Here is a 22,834-nt window from a genome sequence, read left to right as displayed (position 1 = left end):
GTAATAAAAATTGGGGTGACAACAAGGATGCCTTTCAATCTCAATAAGAAATAACCAGATTACCAGAGGAAACATGCAAGAATATGGTCTGGCTATTATAAGAACGGCTTTATCGCTGTAATGCCAATTTTTCACCGATTACTGAAAAAGCTGTGGATAATTTTGACATGTCATTTTTGATAAGTTGTATGTTAAAAATGTATCTTTTTTTTTCAGCATTGAACTTTCTTTTGAAAGAGGGTAGGGTCTCATTTTTATCAGAAGCCAACGTCTTAGTGGAATGATTTTTGTTTTGTTGTTGTTTTACATTTAAATCTGTCAGGTGTATAAGAATGTGAAATAAATGTATGTACAGGTATAATTTTATTTTTTTCTTTGTTTTATGTTTTTGTGTTTAAATTTATTACATAAAATAATTTTTAATACAGATCCTATTACTTATAATAATAATAATAATAATAATAATAATAATAATAATAATAATAATAATAATAATAATAATAATAATAATAATAATAATAATAATAATAATAATAATGATAACAATAACAACAAATGCTAATATCAGCTGTCAGTCAGTTTGTGTGGTCAGCTGTAGTTGGTTGCTTAGCCAATCCTTGTTTCAAATATTTGTCCTACTTGAAAGCTAAGAGGAAGTATAAAAATAGTTTTTCAGCCAGCTGACCAATAGTGTGCTGCAATTGATGGAGCCATTGTATCAGTTTCTCTGTCTAAATTAAACAACTTAATACCATTGGAACATTATAAAGAAAAACTGTAGCACTGCTACAATGTACAGTAAACTTTTCTGTAACTTCATACCAATAACCATCCCATGCCCACTCATTTTATTGCCTTATATAGTTTTTTCCACTCCATTCCTGTGGGTTCTTGCCCTTCCTCTTTCCCTGTGGTCAGTGTCTCCACCTGTCTCAGTGTGTGGGCCAGACAATGGTGGAGCTTCCCTGCCAGGGACCACAGATCCCCAGTGGGGCTAATGGAGCAGAATAGAGAATATCAATTAAAAGGTTATAAATATTTAAGAGCAGAAATATTCAATAATATAAGGGTGGGGGGTCCAAGAGACTCCTGAAGTCTCAAAGATGAAAGTTGTGGCATGATAAATGTCACCAGGCACCACAAGTGTGCACATGATTGATGGATTTTGGACTCAGTGCGATATTACATAGCTGTAAAGATGTCAATATCCATTCAGATCCCCACATTTTATGGGCCCAGGATTAATGCGCTTTTAGTTTGGTAAAGAGTGGAAATTCATCTGTAGAAATCTTTTTGGTGAGATCTTCATTATCCCCCTGTGGCCCTGATACCCCACCCCCACATGAATAATTTCTTAGTTACAGCTATTATCCTTCTTTGAACTGCTTTTATCTAAATATGGATCAGATCAGCAATTGGTCTGGCCTCTCTCTGGTCCTTCTGCACCAATCATGTCACTTTGATTCTAAAAATTAACACAGATGTTAGAGTCTGGTTTAAAAACAAACAACAAAATGTTGCACATCTTCCCCCAGTATTCAGCATATGATTGTCAGCCATTCCAAGCATACCGGTATTGATCGACTGTCCAGCCTGCAGAGACTGGTAGAAGAGGATGTCCTGATCTGATGGATTACTGTATGAGGCCCAGAGGCACAGGAACCTCAGTATTGATGTGGCTCTTTAATCCCTGGGTTGGACGTGACCTTGCCCTGTAGCCTCAACCCCCACCACCACCCCTGAAAAACATACGTACTCAACATCAACTTCCAGTTTCAAACTCACCAGCAGTTCCTTGTTGGAGTTTGTACTTCCAGACACTCCTTACACTGGCACACTGGAAATCATTCTTCTCTCTTACAAACTGACCAGTGGGAGCCGCAGCTGAAACATGTCACCTAAAACAAGGGAACAACAATTAAAGTTAGTTCAGACTCGAACATACATGAAGATATTTAAGTATTTATCTCAATTCCTTTGTCCCACTGATTATCAAACAGAAATAGCAGTTTCACAATTATATGGTGGTATGAGCTAGATGTACGAACTTATCCAGAACAGTATAGATACAGCACATTGCTGAAGCATGTAACTGTGTTAGGATGACTCAGTCAAAATCCAGTCCTAAATCCAATCAAGGTTTGTAGATGGAAAAATCTGGTAAATACATTCCCCAAAAGAGTTGTAATGACTGTTGTGAAAGGAGTAACTGCAAAGCATTGACAAATAATACTTTTCAGCAATTTTTCTTTCCAAGAAAAATAGGCAGAATATTCTTTTTTCTTCACAATTTGGTTTGGTAGAGCACAAAAAATCCTAACAAATTACATGGAGTTTGTGGTAATAGTGTAAAAAAAAATATGAACATCTTTAAACATAGAACTACTTACTGTAAAATGCTAAAATAGAGTCATCAGTAGTTTTCCCTGACAGAATGAGACTGTAATATTAAATAAGTGAATGATTCATGAATAGATTTGGGGAAAGAAAATCACAAGTCATAACCTTCTCTGCAGGCTGCCTGTGAGAAAAAAAAATGATATAAAGTGTTCAGTTTTCAGTTTATACTACAAATGTAGTCTCTGCATGTGTGGATGAATCATAAGTCTATATTGTGTGGCTTTTGGCCTCAGTCAAAAGTGTTTTCCCAGGAGCAAGAAAGGCCTGCGTCTGCGAGGATTGGGTTGGGATTTTCATTTTCTTGAAACACCTTCTGTTCTGTTCTGCATGGTCCCACCTGGGACCACGGCACTGATATTTTTAGAGGGCATGTTCCGAGAGCCTCCGTCGCCAAGAGGGAAGGACAATGGAGGGTGTGATGTTACATCAATACTTGGCGCAAGTGGGGGAAAGGAAAAATCCTGGGTGGCCTTGATGAGTTCTGGAACGCCTTTCCTAGAGGAATTTCACAATATAAGAGAAGGAGGTTTTAAAATGGTTCCTCCTGTACAACCCAATATATGAACGCCCACACCTGTGCATGTCGGTGCCACACACTCTTTGCCCTCAGGTGCTGTTAACAGTTTGCTGGATGAAAGAAAAAAAACTGGCTTTCACCTAATGTTCCCCTGCAGAGTTTCCAGACAAGCAGAAGAACACTTTCATCAGTGGGGCTTAAAATGGCTGCTGGTTAAGTGCAAAGGTTCTTCTCCCCGACAAAACATAACCTGGTTGACAACACTGTTAGTCTGAGGGTGCTGTCTTTTAATCAGATTGGCTTAAAGATTTTTCTTCATTATAGTGAGAAATACAGATTTGGCGAGTAATTTGAAAGATGGTTACTAGTCCTGGCTCAGGGTAGTCGTTGGCTTACCCTTGGCGATGCTGCGGCACAAAGACAACAAGAGACGAAACTGCAGATGAATTGAAGAATATTGATGTGCACGACCCGCGGCTGCCTGCGAGCAAGGCTGAATAATTTAAGCAAGTGTGTTGTGACGACAATCTAATGCACAACAATCTCGGTTTTTGCATGTTTTTTTTGTTTTTTTTAAACCAAGCTGCACTCCGAATATTCACAGTCCTGGCTTTGTCTGATGTTGGTTGAAGCAGTTCAGCACTCGCTTGGTGAAATTTCATATATCTTTGGTCCAGCCAAAAACTGCAATCCCAGATTTATTAACTGCACATATTCCCATCAGTCTAGTTTCATATACTAAAGTTTTGCTTGGGTGAAGCAGGGCAAACACAACGTAAAACCATTTCTAATAACAAGAGTGTGTGTTTGTGTGTTAGATATGAGTGTGTGCCAACTTCTTTGCTTGTATTTTTCTCACTCCACCTGCCCAACTCTTCTGTTATGGTACGAATGGTTGAGTTACAGAGGTTCAAATTGAACCCGCATTTTTATTACAGCTTTTATTATTGTTTTTATTAAATCCAGAGTCTAGAAATCCATTTTATTGTCACCCAGAGGAAGCTGTAGTACCTCACTGTGTGGGTCACCCTTCTGACTATGTGGTACTGTCATTTCCTGTGGCTCCGTAGATCCAGAGTGCGCCCTCGAGAGGGTGGCGGAGGATGGTGAGGTTGGGCATCTGAGGAAGAGGCTGCTCTCTCCAGAGGAAGGAGAGGAGGGAGAAGAGGAGGACGAGGAGCCTGCGCTGCACAGCTGCGACAGCTGCCGGCAGGTGTTCGAGTCGCTGAGCGATCTCACCGAACACAAGATTAATCAATGCCAGCTGACAGGTAAACAACGTTCAGCCCACCGAGCCTCCCCTCCATTCTGCCACTCAGCTCTTCTCCCACTCCCACTCTCGCGCTGTGCCTTCAATAGAGAATATGCCTCGCTACGTGTGTTAGTACACTGCACTAAGGAGAGCTCAACACTAGATTTCTAGTTTTCCTGGTAAATATCTACCAACAAAGGCCTTGGTACATGTGCCATGTTATTTATATGCACCTTACACTAGAAGATGGCACACAAATAGGCCTCTGTGAATCGTTATAATGTGAATATTTACAGCCTGGGCCAGAGCCTTCCTTGTTTCACCATAAATCCATATATGTTTCTAATCTCGAGCTACGCGGTCTAGATCCTCAACTGGAAACAGTAGATTTCTGTAAGAAAGTCCCCCAGTCAGCCCCACTGTTAGTACACTGCAGTAGTGATACCTTGTGGGACTGAAGAAGAAGGATGCCATTGGCAGACTCTGTCATTGACCTGTTGATGGATGAATAGGACTATAAATACACTGACAAGGTGGCAGACAGAACTAATGATGTGAACTGAAGGTTTCCATGTGCTTCTCCTGGATTTGCTGTCCTCCTTTGCACATCCTGATGGGCCTAAATTGAGAGATGCCATCTGAGGCTTGCTCAAAAACACAGCATGAGGCAGGACACGAATATTTAAACTTTCATTTGTTGTTTAATGAAAATTTAAGGGTAACTCATGAGAATCTTTGCTTAGTCTGTGTTCTGTTTACATTCATGCGCAGTTTGGTTTCACATTTTGCAGCCCAGTCAGCCAACCACAAATTATAGGTTAGATATCCCAAGAGCATTACAAAGATTTTCCTTCATCTTCAAAATACTCTCAAGTCTGATGTTTGAGTGTTTTTTTTTTCACTTTTCTTCATAGTTTGTATGAAATCGACAGTGTTGTTTCTTCAAGCAGAAATGCATGCATGCTCATTGCATGTGGAGTGGCTTGCTTACATATATCTGTGGGCCCGTCTCTGGTGTGAAAAAATTACCAAAAAAGGTGTAAAATTAAAGAAAAACTGTTCACTTTCTTTTTTCTTGTTTTTCTGCTGAGTGGCTGACATTAAGCACAACAGTTTGTGTTTGAGAAAAATTTTAGCTTTTTATGCTCCAGAATATAACTGGCCAGCCTGTATGACCTTGAGATCTTTTTCTTTTTTTTCCATCAGCTCACAACCACAAACTTCAATGTATTTTATTGGTATTTTATGTGACATACCAACACAAAATAATATATAATTGTCAAGTGGAATAAAAGGGATAAATGTATATTTTTAAAGGATAGGTATTATGTACTTTCCAGGAAGGGAGTGCAATTTTATTGAACAATCAAGTAACTATGTTTCTTTCAGCATTGTGCTGTATTTATCAAACATAACTTAAAAGAAAATTGACTTTTCAGTTTGATGCCTTGAAATTGGGCCTCTCTCTGACATAAAGCTAATAAAAAAATCGATTTTACATAATACCCTTCTTTTAAATGTTGTACTTATAATAAAAAGTCTCATGGCTCATGGTAACTCTGGAGGAGCTCCAGAGATTCACAGCTTATTTTAATAGGACAACTATTGATCATACATTCCACAAATCTGGCCTTTATATACGATTGGCAAAAATTAAGTCATTTTTCAAAAGAGAAGCAAAAGAAGTTTGGTTGGCATTTTTCTACCCACAACGTAGGGGACATGACACACAGGTAAAAGAAGGTGATCTGGTCAGCTGAAACCACAATTGTTCCTGTTCTATGTACAAAACTGTGAGGAAAAATAACATCATCCTAAACACACCATCCCTACAATAAATCTTGGGAGAGACAGAATGTCATGTTGGGGTGCTTCTCTTTAGGTGAACAGGGAAGCAGGTCAGTAAACCTGGATGGAGATAATCACAGGACAAATCTGGAAGAACGCCTAAAAGGTTTCAAAAGAATTGGTACGAGGTTCATGACCTCTAAGCAGAGCTATAGAGCTTCAACAGAATAATTTAAGTTTGCAAACCAGTTATTTTCCTTCTTCTTTAAAACTAGACACTATGTTTTCTAGCATGTAAAAATCTCAAAGAAATGCACCAAAGTTTACATTTGTATAAAGCCAAAACATGAGAAAGTTTAAAAGGCCTGGATACTTTTTACTTTTGAAAGGCAAAACATAAAGGATTTTAGCAATAGAAATATAAAAAAATCTTTTGTTCACTGCAACATGTAACAGCGGCCATTACTGACAAAGTCATATTTTTTTTCTATAATTAAGCCCAATCTTTTGTAAATGTCAATCTAACAGACAAATAACTCTTAATTGCTCAATGATAGGAAGAAAAAAAAACATCGTTTGGATAAGGGCCCCTGTGGAAACTAAACAAAAGAATCTAATTGCCATTAGGGTATTGTGATTGTGCAGAAACACTCTATTAGTATTCAAACACAGCAGGAGAAAAGAAACTTCTAGATGGCATACTAAGTACTTTGAATGTGTGTGTTTGTGTATGTGTGTGCGTGCTCATTTGTGTGTTCTCAGGAATATCGAAAGATTTCCTACGTGGCATTATGTAGACATCCATGACCAATTAATCAGCCTTACATCAAGCCTCTGCTCACAGATGGATGCTTTATTAGAACCATTTTCTAATCAACCACCAGCACCTGCTAAACTCTCCGTTTTTTACAATTTCAAATTTTTTATTTTTGGTAAACAAATTGCAGAGCTTGACTGGAACCAATCCACATTTTGGAAATTTGCATGCTCACAGAACTTGGGCCTTAACAGTGTGTTACTAGAACTGCATGTATCCATATATGCAGGCATTACCTCACATATGGCTTCTGTTTCTTATTAAGCTTCACCCTTATGCTAGTATCTAAAAACAAGAAGATGACATCTGTGAGACAAAACAAACTACGGTAAATAAAGTCAAAACATTTTCGAACTGCCTGTCGACCACGCCCGACGAGCAGAAGGACAGAGAAAGATGTCACATGCAACTTCGATCAATGGCAGCCATTGTCTCTCCCTCCATCTAGCAGAGGTGTAACACCTTTCCATGCACTTAAGCTGTGACCACTGCAGTGCGCTAAGGGAGCGCATGGGTATGGATTGCCTGGTGTCCCCGATGCGATCGGTGGTATTGATCGGGCTAATGCTGGACTGCGGAGGAAGGCAAGAGCCTGAGAAATGGAGCAAGGGAGAAGAAGGGAGAGGGAAACAGGGAGAGAAAGTGCTGCAGGAATGTGTCCCCAGGGAGCTCGTCTTGGGCTGGGGCAGGGCTTCAGGAATGCTCCCCAGGAGATCCCAGTGAAGGCTAGGGCAGGGCTGCAAGAATGTTACTCCAGAGAGTTGAGAGTGGAAGCTGGCTGGGGCAGGGCTTAAAGAATGTTCCCCCAGAGCACCCCTTTAACTCCGGGGCAGAAGTGAAGGGAGTTTTGTGGGGGTGGGGGTGGAGAGTTTTCCTCAGGCTCCAGGATGGCTGCAGATCAGGTTTCCGTGTGGGGATCAGCATCCTGCCGACAGGGCTTTAGGCTGCCCAAGGGAGGAGACAGGAGGCTGGAGGCATAGCTATTCCACAGGCCTTTCCAAAAACATTTCACAAATGCTTTGTCCCTGTATCACACAGACTCAGTGGATCATCTGTACTACCTCATATTGTTACAGATACTTCACAAAGAAAGAGGAACAGTATCTGTAGTTTGACTTTTGCTCTCAGTTGGTGCAAGACATGTTCATATGCCAGATATGAGATTGCGACGGGAGTCAATGCAACCTGCCCTCAGACCCTTTCGCCTCTTCTCATTTCCACTTGTTTACTAGCAAGCCCACATTGCAAATAAAAAACACACCACTTGCTCAAAGTTTATTTTAAAAGATTGCATTTTCGGCATCATTTCTTGAGTCCCGACTCTCCGATGGTATTTGAATAGCCAAGCGCACACACTGGCTGTCAGCCTGGTGGCTATTCTTTCATTACGGGTCCAGCTCCCCTGAGCAACACCTTTTCTTGTGTCCTTCACTAGAGGAGGAGCATGGCTGCCCCCTCCCCAAGAGAGATCCTTGCCCTGCTATTTTAACCCTCTGTGAGATGACCTTTTTAATAAGTGTCTTTCTCTGTTTTCCTGCCGGCCACTGTGCGAGCAAACAGAGCATGTCTTCTGCTTCCCTCAGATAAAGGAATCAATCAGAGAGTGTGTGAGAGGAAAAAAAAGAGAAGACAGATAACTGGGCCATATATGGATTTATATTATGCAGATTTCCCTTTTTCCGCATCCCTGTAGACATTGCAGAATGCATTCAGCTTCAATAAGAAAACATTTTCAGATTTATGAGAAAATACAAATGAAACACTAATGCTCAGTGAGAAACAATAATATCCCAACACAACGCAGAAGATGCTGATTTGATTGGAAAAGTTTGGATATGGATAAAGTCTCTATTTGTGATGGGAAATAAAACATAGTGCTGTTGAACTGTATTTGTCTTGTCACTATATCTTCCATTTTTGAAAATTTTTCGGCACGAGCAATTGTTTCAAGTCATCAAACAAAATGTTATCTTGGCCAAAAATAATGTGAGGGAATACAAAAAGCAGCGTTCAAAGGATCATTTATTAAGGGATAGCAAACCTCACCAACTTAGTCCAGTGTGAAAATGTACTTAACCCTTTTTCTGCCACACTTGTCAGCAACTGGCAGTGAGTCCTTTTCATCACTGTGCAGAAATTCTGTTCACAGAATTGTTTTAATTTTGCCAGATTGGTTGTTAGTTGAGCTGGACTGGGCTGTCTTTGACCACTGTCCTGATGTGTAGGCCACATAAACGTGAGCACAAACTGATCTGGTCACAAACTGGGGACCAGACAATCTTCTTCAAGATTTACTGATAGAGAGTCCATGGTTCTGTCAGCTGCAGCAGTTGTCCAAACCCTGAAGCAGCAAAGCAGTCACTGACAGTCCCACTACCATAACTATTTTTGAATGTCATTATGATTTTTTATGTATTAGTTTTATGCCAAATGTAATCAGGAGCACAGCTTTAAAAAATTGTGATTCTTATCATGTTGGCTCAAAGAGATCTTTCCAAACGCATGGCTTTTTTTCTGTGAAAGTGAGATGGGTGCTTGTGTTCTTTTGGACAGAAGAGGTTTTGGTTCTGGAACTCTCCCTCTCCAGATTCAGTTTTTGCTCAGTCTCTTGTCGCTGTGTGTCGAATATTGAAGACTGACTTTAATTGAGACAAATGACACAGATTTTGCTCTAGATGTTGCTTCACATACTTTTTTGCCCACCTGGATGAGTTATCAATAAGTTCTGAGAGTAATTTGGTAAGGAGGACCACTCCTAGGAAGGCTCGCCACTGTTTTATGTTTTCTTCTTTTGTAGATAGCTCTTATGGTTTATTAGAGTCCTAAAGTTTTAGAAATGACTTTGTTTCTCATATTACTTTAAGTCAGTGTGTGATGTGTTGCATTTGAATATTTTTCAGTCTACAATGAACCCTCGTTTTTTACGGGGGTTGCGTTCCAAAAAGAACCCGTGATAGGCATAATCCATGAAGTAGTTAACTTTATTTTTTACAATTATTATACAGCATAATTAAATACTCTACATTGAAACCAAAGAACAAAACTTGTTTTCAGGACCAAGCATTTTTTTAAACAAATATAATGCTTTCTTACAAACAACTACAGTAAAATAGTCATTTTAATCATCAATACGAAGTACAATAGCAGAAATTGTGACTCGCATATTTCACTGTGCCCCTGACTGTGACACTGCAGCCTAACTCCAGTGTCTTTTTCTTCTGAAGCCTGTGGTGCAGGTGTGTTTTTTCGAGAGAAGAACATAGTTATCGGTACTAGTAGGAACAGTAGTTGTTGCTCTTTTTTCTTCTAGGCAAAATTATTTGCCTAGAATTTGCCAAGCTGTATTACGTATATTTAAATACTGTAACGTTGTTGGCACACAGGTAGAGAAGAAGCGGAGAGACTGTTTAGACAATCAGGACGCAAAACACAATGCACTGTGGAAAAAAAACTATACAAAAAGATCCGCGAAGCAGCGAGACCGTGAAAGGTGGACCGCGTTACAGCGAGAGTTCATTGTACTTCAAGCTGTCAGGGAGGTTCTAATTTTGGGTTTTTTCTGAGGCCACAGGTAGTAGTCAGACCAGGGTAAAGCATGTGAAACTTTAATCACAGTTAACTTATGATTTAATATATCTTTCACATTGAGCCAGGTTGATTTGGATAGCTTTTTTGGCTAACAATCATGAATTGAAATGTACATTTTGTATGAACTAGTTATCGCTGTATTATATTGAAATGTGTTTGACATCTGAAACATTTTAAAAATAGTAAAGGAGCTCGCAGACTTCTTGCAGTACTGTACATAGTTTTGAAACAATTTCAGGCCACAACAAATGTTTCAAAGTGTTTAGATGAACTTGCATCAAGTTTTTGGGCCACGGAAATATCAAGTAGTAGCCTTAACTATGAACAACTTTCTGCCAGTACATGTTTTGTACTAACTGTTTCCAACAGGCTTTTATTGGTTGTGTTTCTTCCCATCTTCTAACTTCGCATATTGATCCAACAGCTGCTTTGTGGCTGTCAAGAAGAATGTGCCAAAGTGCGTCAATTTTTTTTTTTTTTTTTTTTTTTTGCTTCAAAGGGGGCTCACATGAGAGGAAAGCGACATGAGCAAGACCTGATTAGCCGAACTCTGAGCCGCCACTGTTCATCAGAAATTCTGCTGTGTTTTTGCTGGGGCGTCTTGCGACATCCCAGTACAAAGAGCAGCACACACTGATTACAAGGCTTTGAAAGGAGGAGAGGCGGTCAGGAGAGAATAGCTACTTCTGGCACAACCCAGCCACTGAAGAGAGACCTCATGCTAGAGTGAGCTCTTACAATTGGGCTCATTTTTTTTTTCTTTGCCATGTATGTGTTTGTGTGTCAATGTTGTGTAGGTAAGGAAAAATAGGTATGGAGATACAGGAAGGTAAAAACAAAGAGACGAGGAATAGAAAGGTAGGATTAAAGTAGATGTTTGACTGCATGGCACATCCTCCCTGTGTGTTCCCTGTTGCAACACTGCCAGTTACGTTAACAGGAGTGTCATTAGGAATTCAAAGCATATGCCCTCGTGAGGATGCCCTCCTTCTCTTCCCCCGGTGCTTCACATAGCACGCATTATGCACAGTATAAAGTATTTATTGGTCTTTGTCAGGCTCGGGCTGCATATCCAAAATAAGAATAGAAGAGTTTATAAAGCATAAATGACAATAGCCACAGCCGCAACTCTTGCTCACACTCGCATCCACCTCATCTAGCGAGATCCGTCTCTCACATGTGTGCTTGTTTAATCAGTCGTAGGCTTAGGCATGCAAACACACAAATATCACAGAGCACACGCACTCCCTCACAGCACCTGCGTGCTTGCCGTTTGCATTTTGGATGACACATAATTCATCACGTTGGGGACTCAAGACATGCTGGGACTCCATCCAGTTGACCTCTTTCTTAAGTAGGTAGCCACAATAGCAGGGAGGATGTGTGGACAAAACAGAGATAATTCCATGTCCTCCGTCAGAGCTCCTCTCAGTGGGTGAAAATCCTGTATCAGGGTCACTATTGTTACCCCCCCTCCTATTTAGCATACCATTTAAACTGTCGACCAGTTGTATGACGACTGGCCCACTGAGCCGTTGTCTTGGTGTCTCATGCGCTCTCTATCTCTCCCTGGCCCTGGCTCCGCTTGCTCTTTGTTCACTTTCTTCCTCAGCCTGCAAGTCTTTTTCAGCAGCACAAGCAGAAGAATGGCACATTAAATCTTAATAGGACTGCGTCTGGCCGTGTTGAATTGCAGAGCGTGTTAAGCCGGCGCTTTCCTCCCCCTTGGCACACGCTTGTGGAAGTGGAAAACAATTGAATAAAAGAAACCGCTCCCTCCCTCTGTAACACAAGTGACTTTGACCGCACTGCTAAAGCTATGAGACTTGAACTGACTCCCACTCACAAATGGCTCAAGATTTAACTAAGAAACTGTGGGATAAGGGAAATTAGTACTTTCCCAAATGAACAAATATCAAAGGTAGATTGCAGGGTCTATATGATCATCCACAATTAGTTATGGGCCGGTTTGCAGTATCAAAGAGGACAAGAAACTGGATATGGTAGGAAAATGAGTATGTGAGTTGCACTGAGTGCAGACGTAGGTATGAAACAGTCAGCTTTTGCAAATGCAAAGAGTCCAGGCCTGCTTTGTAAGGCAGCGAGAGGTAGTAATTAGTCAGTGATGAGTTGACTGGTTGTGTGTCCACTGCTCAGCACTGCTGGGTGGGGCTGTGGGAGATAGATAAGGCCAGCGGTGGGCTTATCTCTTCGAAGGACAGACACCAGGCCTGCCAGGCAAATCCACCCACTGACCAGCTGCATTTTATTAACAGCATCATTAAAGCCAGGTTGTGCCTGGCATTAAGATATAACGGAATGGGCAATGGAAGACATAATGGAAGGGGAAAAAACACACAATGATAGAAAATGTCTCAATTTCTGCTTGTTCTGCGAGTCTGAAGTACATAGGCACCGGTTGACCTGTTTTGAGATTTTGAAAGGATGGAGCTTGCGGAGATGTTTACCAGGTAGGCAGCCAGTGGCAGGGCATGAAGAGGGAGCTTGGCTCTTACCTCTGGGTTTTGCTCACTTGCCTCTGGGTCCCCAGAATTCAAATGATTTTCTTTTTCCTCTTTCAAACATGGGATTGCTCACCAGAATAATGATGAAGCTGATACAGAGAAGCATAACTACAGACAAAGAAAAGGCAAAGAATCTATCTTAAAACAGGGGTGGACATTTCTAGGCAAAAAAAGCCTTTTGTTAAAGGTAGTTTGCCCACGTTTCCATCTATGAATATGCATTGTTTAGTCAGTTTTCAGTCTTTTCAAGATTGTAATGTGTCTTTTAAACTCTTTTATGCAGAAAAATACATATTTATTAGGATCTCAAGTTAATCTGCTAACATTGATTTTACCTAGGATTTAGTTTTATGAATAATTTTCTTCAATTAAAACTTCAGCAAATGTTTAATATTACACATCATATATATACACACACACACACGTATATATATATATATATATATATATATATATATATATATATATATATAGTTGGGACAAGTTGGGGGTAAGAACAGTCCTTGATCCCAGAAATAAATGAAAAAATAATTTGGATGAAGAAATGTCTATAGTCAACACCCATTCTTGGACACCTAGCAGAAACATTTACAGACATTTGAACCATGTTTGTCGATACCTCTTAAAGGTCAAAAGATTTTGCTAATGTCTATGTGGAAATGTACTGCACATTGATCCCCATAGGGCTTTTTCCTTAGACAGGTTTTGCCAAACTCACCAGTAATGGGAGGAAAGAAAGGCGGGAGATGAGGGTGGTGGAAAGAGTGACCAGTCCGACAGGTTTATGTCTCCCCCTAGGCTGAGTTCGGTGGAGCGGGCCCACAGGAAGAAGCAGAGCCAGCTGTGACGGCATCCTGCTTGCCACTGTGGTTTTGGAGCTTTGGGGTTACGCTATCGCCGACTCAACATTTCCCCCTATCCTGTACCCCTCCCAGGGGTTGTTTTTGTTGGCCAGGGGGTGGTGTTTGGGTGGGGGCCCACTGCTGTGGGGGCTCTTTAGAACAGCCACTCCTCTACTTGAGGATGTAGGGAGTTACAGTCAGCAACTCACAAGGACAGATATCATGTAAAGAAACACATTTGTTCCTTAGTGCTAATTGCCATTTTCAGACTGGAAGGTGTGTTCATAAATTCAGTTTTATGGGCAGGATGGGTGTCGTTTCAGGTCTCCAAGGCCACCAGCTGGGCTGTGCTTTGGCAAAGGGGAAATCATGTGTCGGTACAGAATGTAATGGTCTGACAGTAAAGCTATGTGTTTCAAGTAATACAAAGATGTCCTTTCAATGTTAAAAGCAGTAGACAGAGAGTGCTACAGCTTCATTTAGAATGTAAAGGTCATCTAATCCATTCCAGCCTCTATCCGTTTGTCTGATCAGTCATTCTGAAGGAATCAATCAAATGGATCAGAGAATTTATTTTCAACAAGTGAGAGGGAACTTTGAGAAGCCATAAAGTGTGCCAACTTTGACATTCAATTCTTTGATTTAATAGTAACTTGCCACCTGTGGTAGGTATTCTCTAAACAGACCACTAATTTAACACAGCAAAAAAGATCTGCTTTTTAAGCAGCTATCTCTTCATATGACAATTACACTCCATCTAAATGTGATGCATGCATATGTATATATTAAGTCATGTCCCCAAAATCTGTCATAACTGACTGACTTACAGGCAAAAGAGAGTGTGTTGTAGTAAACAAAGTGGTAATATTTATATTAGAACATTATGTACCCCCCAGCCAAAGTATGACACATCTTTCTCATCATGAATTTAGTTTGTCGAACATACCCCACAAACAAAGTCAACAGACAAAACCATCTTGTGATTGGTTTTTAATCCAATTGCATTATTATTCAGGCCTCCCATTGGCCATTCATTACTCTCACATGGAGCTTGTGTGGGTTGTTATCACCCAATCAGACTCAGGACTGTATTCTGGAGAGCATGCTTTCGTTTGCATCCTTTAAACCCTGTGAGCTTTCCCTCTCTCTTGGTCCGCCAACGGAATACCTAATTCCAAAGTAAACTGATTGCTCTTTCCAACAAGATTACGTTGTGATGATGTTATCCAAATGAGACCACTACAGATGCAACCAAGGTAGGCAAGGATGCTTACCGCAAGTTGACTGATCAGCATGTTAAGAGAAACGAGGTTGGGGAGGAAGAAAAGAAGAGAGAATGAGGGATAGAAATCGAAAGAGTGAGATAGAATTGTGTGCGTGGGGGTGTTGTGGGGGGTTAAGCTGGAATGTAATTTGCTTCTCACCTCAGGCGACTGGGCTCTGAGGCCAGTAAATATGCAAACAAGCTGAGCTTGGCCATCAATATGAAGGCCCTAGATGATTACTAATCTTTACCAGAGAAGTAGATTGAGATCTGTCCCATGCAACATGAGAGGAACAAGTAAGGCCAAAGTCCAAATTTCATCTCTGTGTCGGCCTCGCTTAGTATGCACAGTTAGGTATATGGATGGAGGCTGGCCTTCAGATTGGTCCTGTTTGTGATGAATACAAATCAGCAACCAATTACGATATTGGTGTCTTAAACCTATTAAAATGTTTTAAAGGAACTAATCATGTAACTTCTCTGCAACTTTGGACCTTAGTTTCAACTCTTATCTCTTTTCATCACGCAGAAGTCATAGTCTGATTTGAGCTCCTAGTTGTGCAGCATTGTGGTTTACCAACCCATTGTCATTCCCCATCTGTAATCAGGGATAAAACAAACCTTTGGGACATGGACAGGTCTGGAATCATTAGGTGTGTGCGTGGCTTAGCCAGACAGCTAGATAAACCAGATGCCTCAGGATGGCCAGGGGTCATCTCTCTGTAAGAACATGTTGTTGATGTCCTTGTCTCTCTTTAGCTCTTCTTCTCCACCTGTATCCCTTCTCCTATTCCTCTTCATCATTCCCTTTCTTTCTTTTTCTCCCTGCCTTGATTGTGCTGTATAGTCATCACAAACACAGAGGTCCATGTTGGAGCTTAGCAGTCGAAGAACCTGTCAGCTAAAGGGAAGGAGGAAAGACAGACCAGGGAGTTTTCTGTGGCCCTAGGTTGGATGCCTGAGGGTGTGCTACGTGTGGAGGATAGTTAGTGCAGAAGGACACGCTGCAGTCTGCAGGTGAATCCACTCTTTTTAGAAGACTTAATGCATTTGAATCATCTCCTCTAGGGGGAGGTGTTATGACTTCTCTTTTTACAAAAGAAACCTTGATATAAAATGCAGCAAAAGTTGTGTTTCTCTTCTCGAAACGTGGCAGCAGGACAATGTACGCAAAATATGTATTCTAAGAAGGTTTTCCCAGTGCTGAACATAATTGACTATTCCCTGTACTTTAGAGTGTGTTTTCAGCATTGAGCTTTACCCTCTGCAGAGAGTGCACAAGGCTTGAGGATGTTTACCTGGCATGGTGCCTGTTGTAGCTGCCCTCCTGTTGAGGGAAAGCGGGTCAGGCTATAGCTTTGTGTTTGTTTGTTTGTTTATTTGTTTTTGTTTGTCCATGTGAGCATCTTCACAGCTTTTTATTAAATTGAGAACATGTTTGCCTTCTGATGCATTTATGTGCTTGTAAAGCAAAAATGGAAATCATTAAGGTAGAGAAAATTTCAAATGGTGCTGCATTTCTGAAAAAGATCATTTGTTTCTCCAAAGAAAGTTTTTATTTCGTTCAGGATAATGCAACAGTTTTATTTGAGGCTGTAGTGGATGGTTGGCATCCGTAAGAATCATCTGTCAGCTCAGGCATCAGTCTTCAACCTTTCTATCCCTGTGCTCATTTACTCATCCGCTCTTTTATCCATTCTCATCTGTGGCCAAAGGGCCATGTCTTTGTGGCCCCGATAATCTTGGCCAATTTCCTCTGCAATTTATTTCCCACCCAATCACCCACCTGGTCAAGCAGCATCAAGCTCCTCAAGGTAGATGCATTCATCTCTGCAAGCCCCTTTCTAACAATCACATTTGGAGTGTTTTTTTTTTTTCCCAACTCAAGGCTTAGATCTTTTCTTTTCTGGATGTTAAAGTTTCAGTTCAGTGCTGCAGTAGGCCAGTTACCTTTCTTTTTATCTTTGCACATCCCTGCTAGAGGCAGTAAAATGGAATCAGTTATGCTACAAAAACATATAATGTAGGGGTGGACAATATAGCTGAAAAGTGTATCACAAAATTAGCATTTCATACCAATTGATATCAATCATTATTGATTCTCTTTTTGTTTTAAACATCTGAAATACTGTCAAACTGGGGAGGTGACCTGCTGTATTGCAGTTTATTCAACAGGTTGTTGCTAGGTAACCAAAAAGTGAGTATGTTCATTGATGCCACCCACTTTGCTTAGCTGTGCATGAGAGGTTGAGCATCTGAAGCCTTTCCTCTGCCAACATCCGCCTCAAAGCTGTGCAGTTCAGTGAAATTATTGAATATTCTATTGGACACATTTTCTAGTGATACTGATCATGCGTCTATCACAATAAATGTTATTGATTTATTGCGCAGCCCAAATAATTCACCTGCAAAAATTCGACTGCAGAAATTTGTCTGCAAAAATTCACCTTCTAAAATTTGACACCAGTGTTTTGGGCAGAGAATTGTGTCTCTTAGCAGTCAGCTAACCCGATTACTGTTTGACACATGATCAAAGGAATGTATCTTGATTGGCTAAAAGCTACTTGACTTTAACTAGTGCTGATAGCTTTGGCTTGCATGGTTGCGTTGGCTAGTCAGGTGAATCTTTTAAGAACAATTTTTCAAGGCATTTTTTTTTTGCAGGTGAAAGTTTTACTTGCTAACTTGAAGTTAAAAACATCATACATATTTACACAGAAGAAAAATTCAGTTGTAAATTCAATGTCTAGACAGAGTTGGAGTCATATAGTTTTCCAACCTTTTGAGTAATGTCAATGTGCAATACTGCAATGGCAAAGACACTGCCAGGATGCAATATTTAGTAGATATGATATTTAACTGCCATTCATCCAAAATTTCAAGCCAGTAATCTTTTTGGCCTATTAGTTAGGCCAAAAAGATTCGCTTGATAAGGACACTTTATGTGGTAAGTGGCTTAGTTCCTAAAGTGATTGGACATAACGATGTTGAAAAAGTGTTTTTATGCAGGCTGTATAAGTTCACATTTCCCTCTATAACTCATTAGTCATAGCAAAGCCCTCCAAAATTACATAAAATAAGTTTGTTCCTCCTTTCAGACAAAAATGACACTGATAATAACCATCCTACCTCGAAAAATCAGCGTGAAAGAATCATGTCCTGATTTGCAGTACAAGCTACTATGCTGAAATGGTGCTGTCTCTCACTGGGTGAATCTTTATCATACATTTTATGAGTCATAGAATGCAGACGTTCTGCCTGTCTAGCATGCTGACGCTGACCTCATCTGAACTGAGAAATGAAAAAAAAAAAATTAGTTAATGAAATGATTTGCTTCAAATCGTCCATTTAAATTTGTTCATTTAAAAAGGCTCATTCGTGAACGACACAATACTAATTAGATGTTAGCCTCTCACCATTTAAAGGATTTATTCCTTTTTTTAATCTGCAGAAGCAGGACAGAAAATCACAACACAGGACCTCACTTCAAAGATCTGAACTATCCCTTTTACTGAGAATTTACCTTCAAATTCTTAGTGCCAGAAACATAAAGTTGGAGCATGATTATGATTTGGCATGCATTGTTTGACTTAACCTGTTCCAAACTCTTCTCCATCTTGGTTTCCTTATCATCTTCAAATGCACTCTCTTTCTTCCACCCTCCCTCTATCCTGTCATGGCTCCTCAGTATTCTGCTGCTGTCTTGTGTGGAGTGATTTTGCCCAGACACGTCTGGCTCTGGGTAAAGTGCAGTCCCCGGAGACTATGCTCCGCAGCCCCCAGGTCGCTAGCACCATGAATACATTATGATCCCCATTTCCATCCTGTTGCCACGGCAGCACTTTTTGAGCCGCAGGGCGATTAAGACATGTGCTGTTGATACCCTGATAGGAGCAGAAGTTGGATCTGGATGCCGGCCTTTGATCAGATTTCATCCTCCCACCTGCTATTGGGAGGCTTGGTTACAGGAAGAGATGGGAAGGGTATTGGGATTTTTTTTTTTTTTATTGGTTTGACAGACTCACCTGGTAAATATAAGCATACATACATACCTCTTTCAGCACAATTTTTCTCCCTCTGCGCTTTATCTCCGTGTTTCCTGTCTGAACTCCCCCCTCCTTCTTTTTTGTATCCTCATTTCCTTCGCTCCACCCCATCACCGCAGTTTAGCTACGGCAGCATTATACGCAGACTAGCTTTGCTCTATGAAATTCTGTTATCCTCACAAAAGAAGCAACTTGCGTACCTTTTATTGTTTCCTTTCTTTCTTTGAGGTTGATGTATAAAACATGGTGCCTCAGGTAGAGGATGTTGGGTAGGAAGCCATGTCCCCCTAAATGGCCAGCCGTGTGCATGCGCCTAACACTTCACTGAGCAATCTGTCAACATGTCAGCAACACATGTTTTGTAAAAAGCCTCTGGTGGGAGCCAGGGGAAAAAAGGCACTCCTGCCAGACCAGAAAGGAAATGCTTTTTTCTCCTCTATGCAGTGGATTTTCTATTGCTGGTGCTGTGTCCCACGGGCCCCCCTCCACCACCCTCTCCTCCCCCACACGCACACCCGTTGTCTGCACTTCAGAAATTTGAACTGGGGACCCTCGAGGGGGTTTACAGGGAAGGTGGGGGTAGGCTGGGAGGGAAAAGGCTCCCTCTTTTTTTTTTTTTTCAAAGCGTATGAAATTGTGAAGGTATATTGTGGCAGGTCCCCAAGCGGTCTTTTCTAATACCTGAGTTTCTGGCGAAGCTGGAAATTACCAGCGGCTCCCCCGAGGGACGGCTTTATCCACACCAGGAAGGAGAGCAGAACTCAGTGGGGAGGTTACTTAATGCATGGCTGAAATAAAAGAATTTCTGAAAGACAGAGGCTGAAAAGCTACTTTTTTTTTCAACCAACCCCCCTGCCTCATTCCCGTTCCCTCTCTCTCCTTTCCTCCCCAGAAGTATAGTTTACTACTCTCTGCCTTCTCTTGAAGGGTTCTAGTTTAATAAACTTTCAGAGGATCCTGCTGGTGCAGACAGCTAGACAAATACCCTTGTGTGTTCTCTTTTGTCGAAGATACAGCTTTTTGTTATGTTCTTGCAAATTTGATTTCTCCCTCTGTCTTTCTTTTTCTCCGCCACCCTCTGTCTCTCTCCCCTTCTGCATTTGTCTTCATCTCCCTCGTCCTCCTCTTGCTTTCTGTCTCTCGTTCTGATTCTGCACAAACACACACGCACACAAAGTTAAACTCTGTCTCTTGTGGTTGGGTTTATTGTTTGGTCTGTCTGTTCGTTCTCTCCCCCCTCTGTGCTCCCTTTTGTTTTCTGTATGTTTTGTTGTATTGTGCACAGAGCCCGAGATGCAGATAGAATGCAGAGAGTTTGCCCAGGGTGAAAACTGTGCATAAGCACCTTTTGGTATCTATTTAACAAAACACATTCATCTATTTACTCATGACCAATTGGATAAAACTCCAACTACGAAGCAGCATGAAATATTTCCCATTAGGGATTAAAAGCATAGTAATTCACCCATGTATCAACTTTGTTATTTTGAGTCTTCTGAAATTCAGATCTCTTCAGTAATCAGCACCTTTTCTAAAATATTTATAGATAATTAACCTTGCCATGTTTCTAACCTCATGAAAACAACAACATAAAAAATCTCATCCATGTATAAAATGCCTCTTCTCATTCCCTCTGTCCATCTCCCCCTCTACTATTGGTAAATAATTCAACCTCTTCCCTGTAACAAGTGCTGGCCTTAATAGGGAGCAGTACCTGTAGTTGGGATAAACAAGCCAGTCGGCCTCAGCAGTGAAACAGAGGGATTTGGGCTTCATGAGGGCAGAAGAATAAGTCGTTTCCTTCTGAAAGGCAGAGTCGACTGGCTGACATTAATTAAGCCCTATAGGATAAAGGTTATCTGAAGCCTAGCAAAGCAGAGACTGTGCATGCGGGATGCTACGTCTGCCGAATCCTAATCAAGACTTCTTATTATAGTGACATGTACGGGGTTCAGTCATGTATGATGTGTGCTGTTGTTGTTTTTCCAAATCTTGTTTGTTTATGGGAGACATACAAAAGCAGAAAAATATCTGAATTTCACTGAATAGACAAAACATCTTAGACCATCTGTTCTTAGACACAGATGATTACTGCTATATTTAAGCATAGTGGTAAAAAAAAAAAAAAAGCATTGCAAATAATTTTGTAAGTGTCTCATAGATTTACAGTCCCCAATACTAAAGTAATTGGGAATTTTCTAAATTTTCCTAAATTTTTTTTCTTTGTGATTTTTTTTCCCTGCTCACAACAATTTAAAATAGATTTTCTGACTCAGTTTCTACTTGTCTATTTGGTTTTTTACTTACTATAACAACATTCAAGATGCATCTACAAAATTCAATATGTTTTCGAAATTTTGTGTGCTATATCAAAAAAGTGCCATTATTGTAAAGTATTGTAAAGCTGCACCATATATTGTAATTGCATCACAATAGCAATATCATTGGACAATAATTGCAACAAATTGGTTTGACTGGAATAAATTTTATCTAATCATATAAGTACAATGCGCTTGTGCTCTTTGTGCTAACAATATATTTGATGCTTGCTGTTTGATGCAACCGAAAATGCTTTATAACATTTTAGAACTACTGCAAATATGTTCTCGTAAACTGGGACATAGATGGTTGTTGACCAAGAAAGAAAATGTAAGCTTAAAATGAAATTTGAATTTCATCTGTGTACAACCAGCTTCATATATGACTCAATAACTGATTTCTGGATTTTTAATCAATCCAAAATGGAAACCCCTCAACGCTGTTTAGCTAACGCACTGTTTCTCACAAGCCATATTGTCGCTCTAACAGTCATCACCAATATTGCATATAATCTATAAATATAGATTTTCAAGTCTTGTCTTAGATTCTTGGTTGGATTAGGTGTGAGCTTTGACTGGGCCATTCTAACTGTATGTTTAGTGATGCTGTGTTGCTGGACCAGGACTTTTGCTCCTGCTAATTCAATTCATTTTCCCATTAATTCCGGGCAACTTTTGTGATCTCGCTGAAAAAAATGAATTTCCACAGCATAATTGTGCTACAAAAAATCTAATAAAATGCACTTTGTGCTTAAAAGTTCTCTAAAAGTTATTTTGTAAAGTACTCCATTCCCAGCTTCATAAAAAAATTGTTTTACATCGTAAACCCAAACTCTAACTACTGAGGAGCAAGCAAGGACGGCACATGTTAGAAGGCTAAAATTAAAGCTCTTACCTAGTGAAGTTCTGTGTTTCTACTTGATGTAGAGAAATGTTTAACAACATATATCCTGTTGCAATCAGACTATATCATCTTCATTATGTGAGGTGTGTATTATCCAGTGGCAAACTAAACACATTGCTTTTATGACCTGACATGGCCACCTATATGCACAGCGACCTTAATTAAAGGTCACCTTATCAGTGATATTCTCTTGAAATATAAAATAGCTTTGTGAGCCGCTGGATGAGTGACATGGGATTTATTACCATTTCATTGTACACCGCTTCTGTATTAGAGACAGCAACAATGGCTGGGCCACACTAATGGTGAAATAGCAATGTCTTCTCCTTTCATATACCGATAACGGCCGGTGTCCTCTCATCTACAACGGCACAGTGAAAAGTAATTAGCTGATATGGATGTTCCTGTCAGTGATAACTGATATTAGGGGACTATTACATTCACTCTCTTGAATGATGGTCCTTGAAATTAGTTCATTGCAGTAAGCTGTACCTTTCGGATTGCCACATACAATATTACAGGGTGTAAGAGCAAAACGATTGCAGCATCCTCAAAAAGAATCTTAAAGCACAC

The 22,834-nt window shown here is 40.4% G+C and overlaps 1 protein-coding gene and 1 long non-coding RNA gene across 12 annotated transcripts in view; one reads left to right on the top strand and one right to left on the bottom strand.

Moving 5' to 3' along the window:
- The window catches only part of LOC122841211 (zinc finger protein 521), a 111,375-nt gene that overhangs the window by 12,528 nt on the left and 76,013 nt on the right, over positions 1–22,834 (top strand). For all 10 annotated transcript variants that reach the window (XM_044134324.1, XM_044134321.1, XM_044134325.1 and 7 more), the window contains one exon: positions 3,988–4,188. Coding sequence is in view for 4 of the 10 variants with exons in the window: in XM_044134329.1 (XP_043990264.1) it covers positions 3,988–4,188 (201 nt within the window). In the remaining 6 variants the exon portion in view is untranslated. The remainder of the gene's footprint in view (positions 1–3,987; positions 4,189–22,834) is intronic.
- On the bottom strand, positions 576–13,742 carry LOC122841213. 2 transcript variants are annotated; one of them, XR_006372360.1, is made up of 4 exons: positions 13,606–13,742; positions 1,829–1,898; positions 1,572–1,739; positions 576–994 (listed from the first exon to the last, which is right to left on the bottom strand). It is a non-coding gene; the product is annotated as an uncharacterized LOC122841213 (long non-coding RNA). The 2 variants fall into 2 exon arrangements; XR_006372359.1 differs by having other exon boundaries at positions 576–1,739.

Source organism: Gambusia affinis, linkage group LG12, assembly GCF_019740435.1.
Source record: "Gambusia affinis linkage group LG12, SWU_Gaff_1.0, whole genome shotgun sequence".
Classification (NCBI taxonomy): Eukaryota; Metazoa; Chordata; class Actinopteri; order Cyprinodontiformes; family Poeciliidae; genus Gambusia; species Gambusia affinis.
This window is presented reverse-complemented; position numbering and strand designations above follow the sequence as displayed.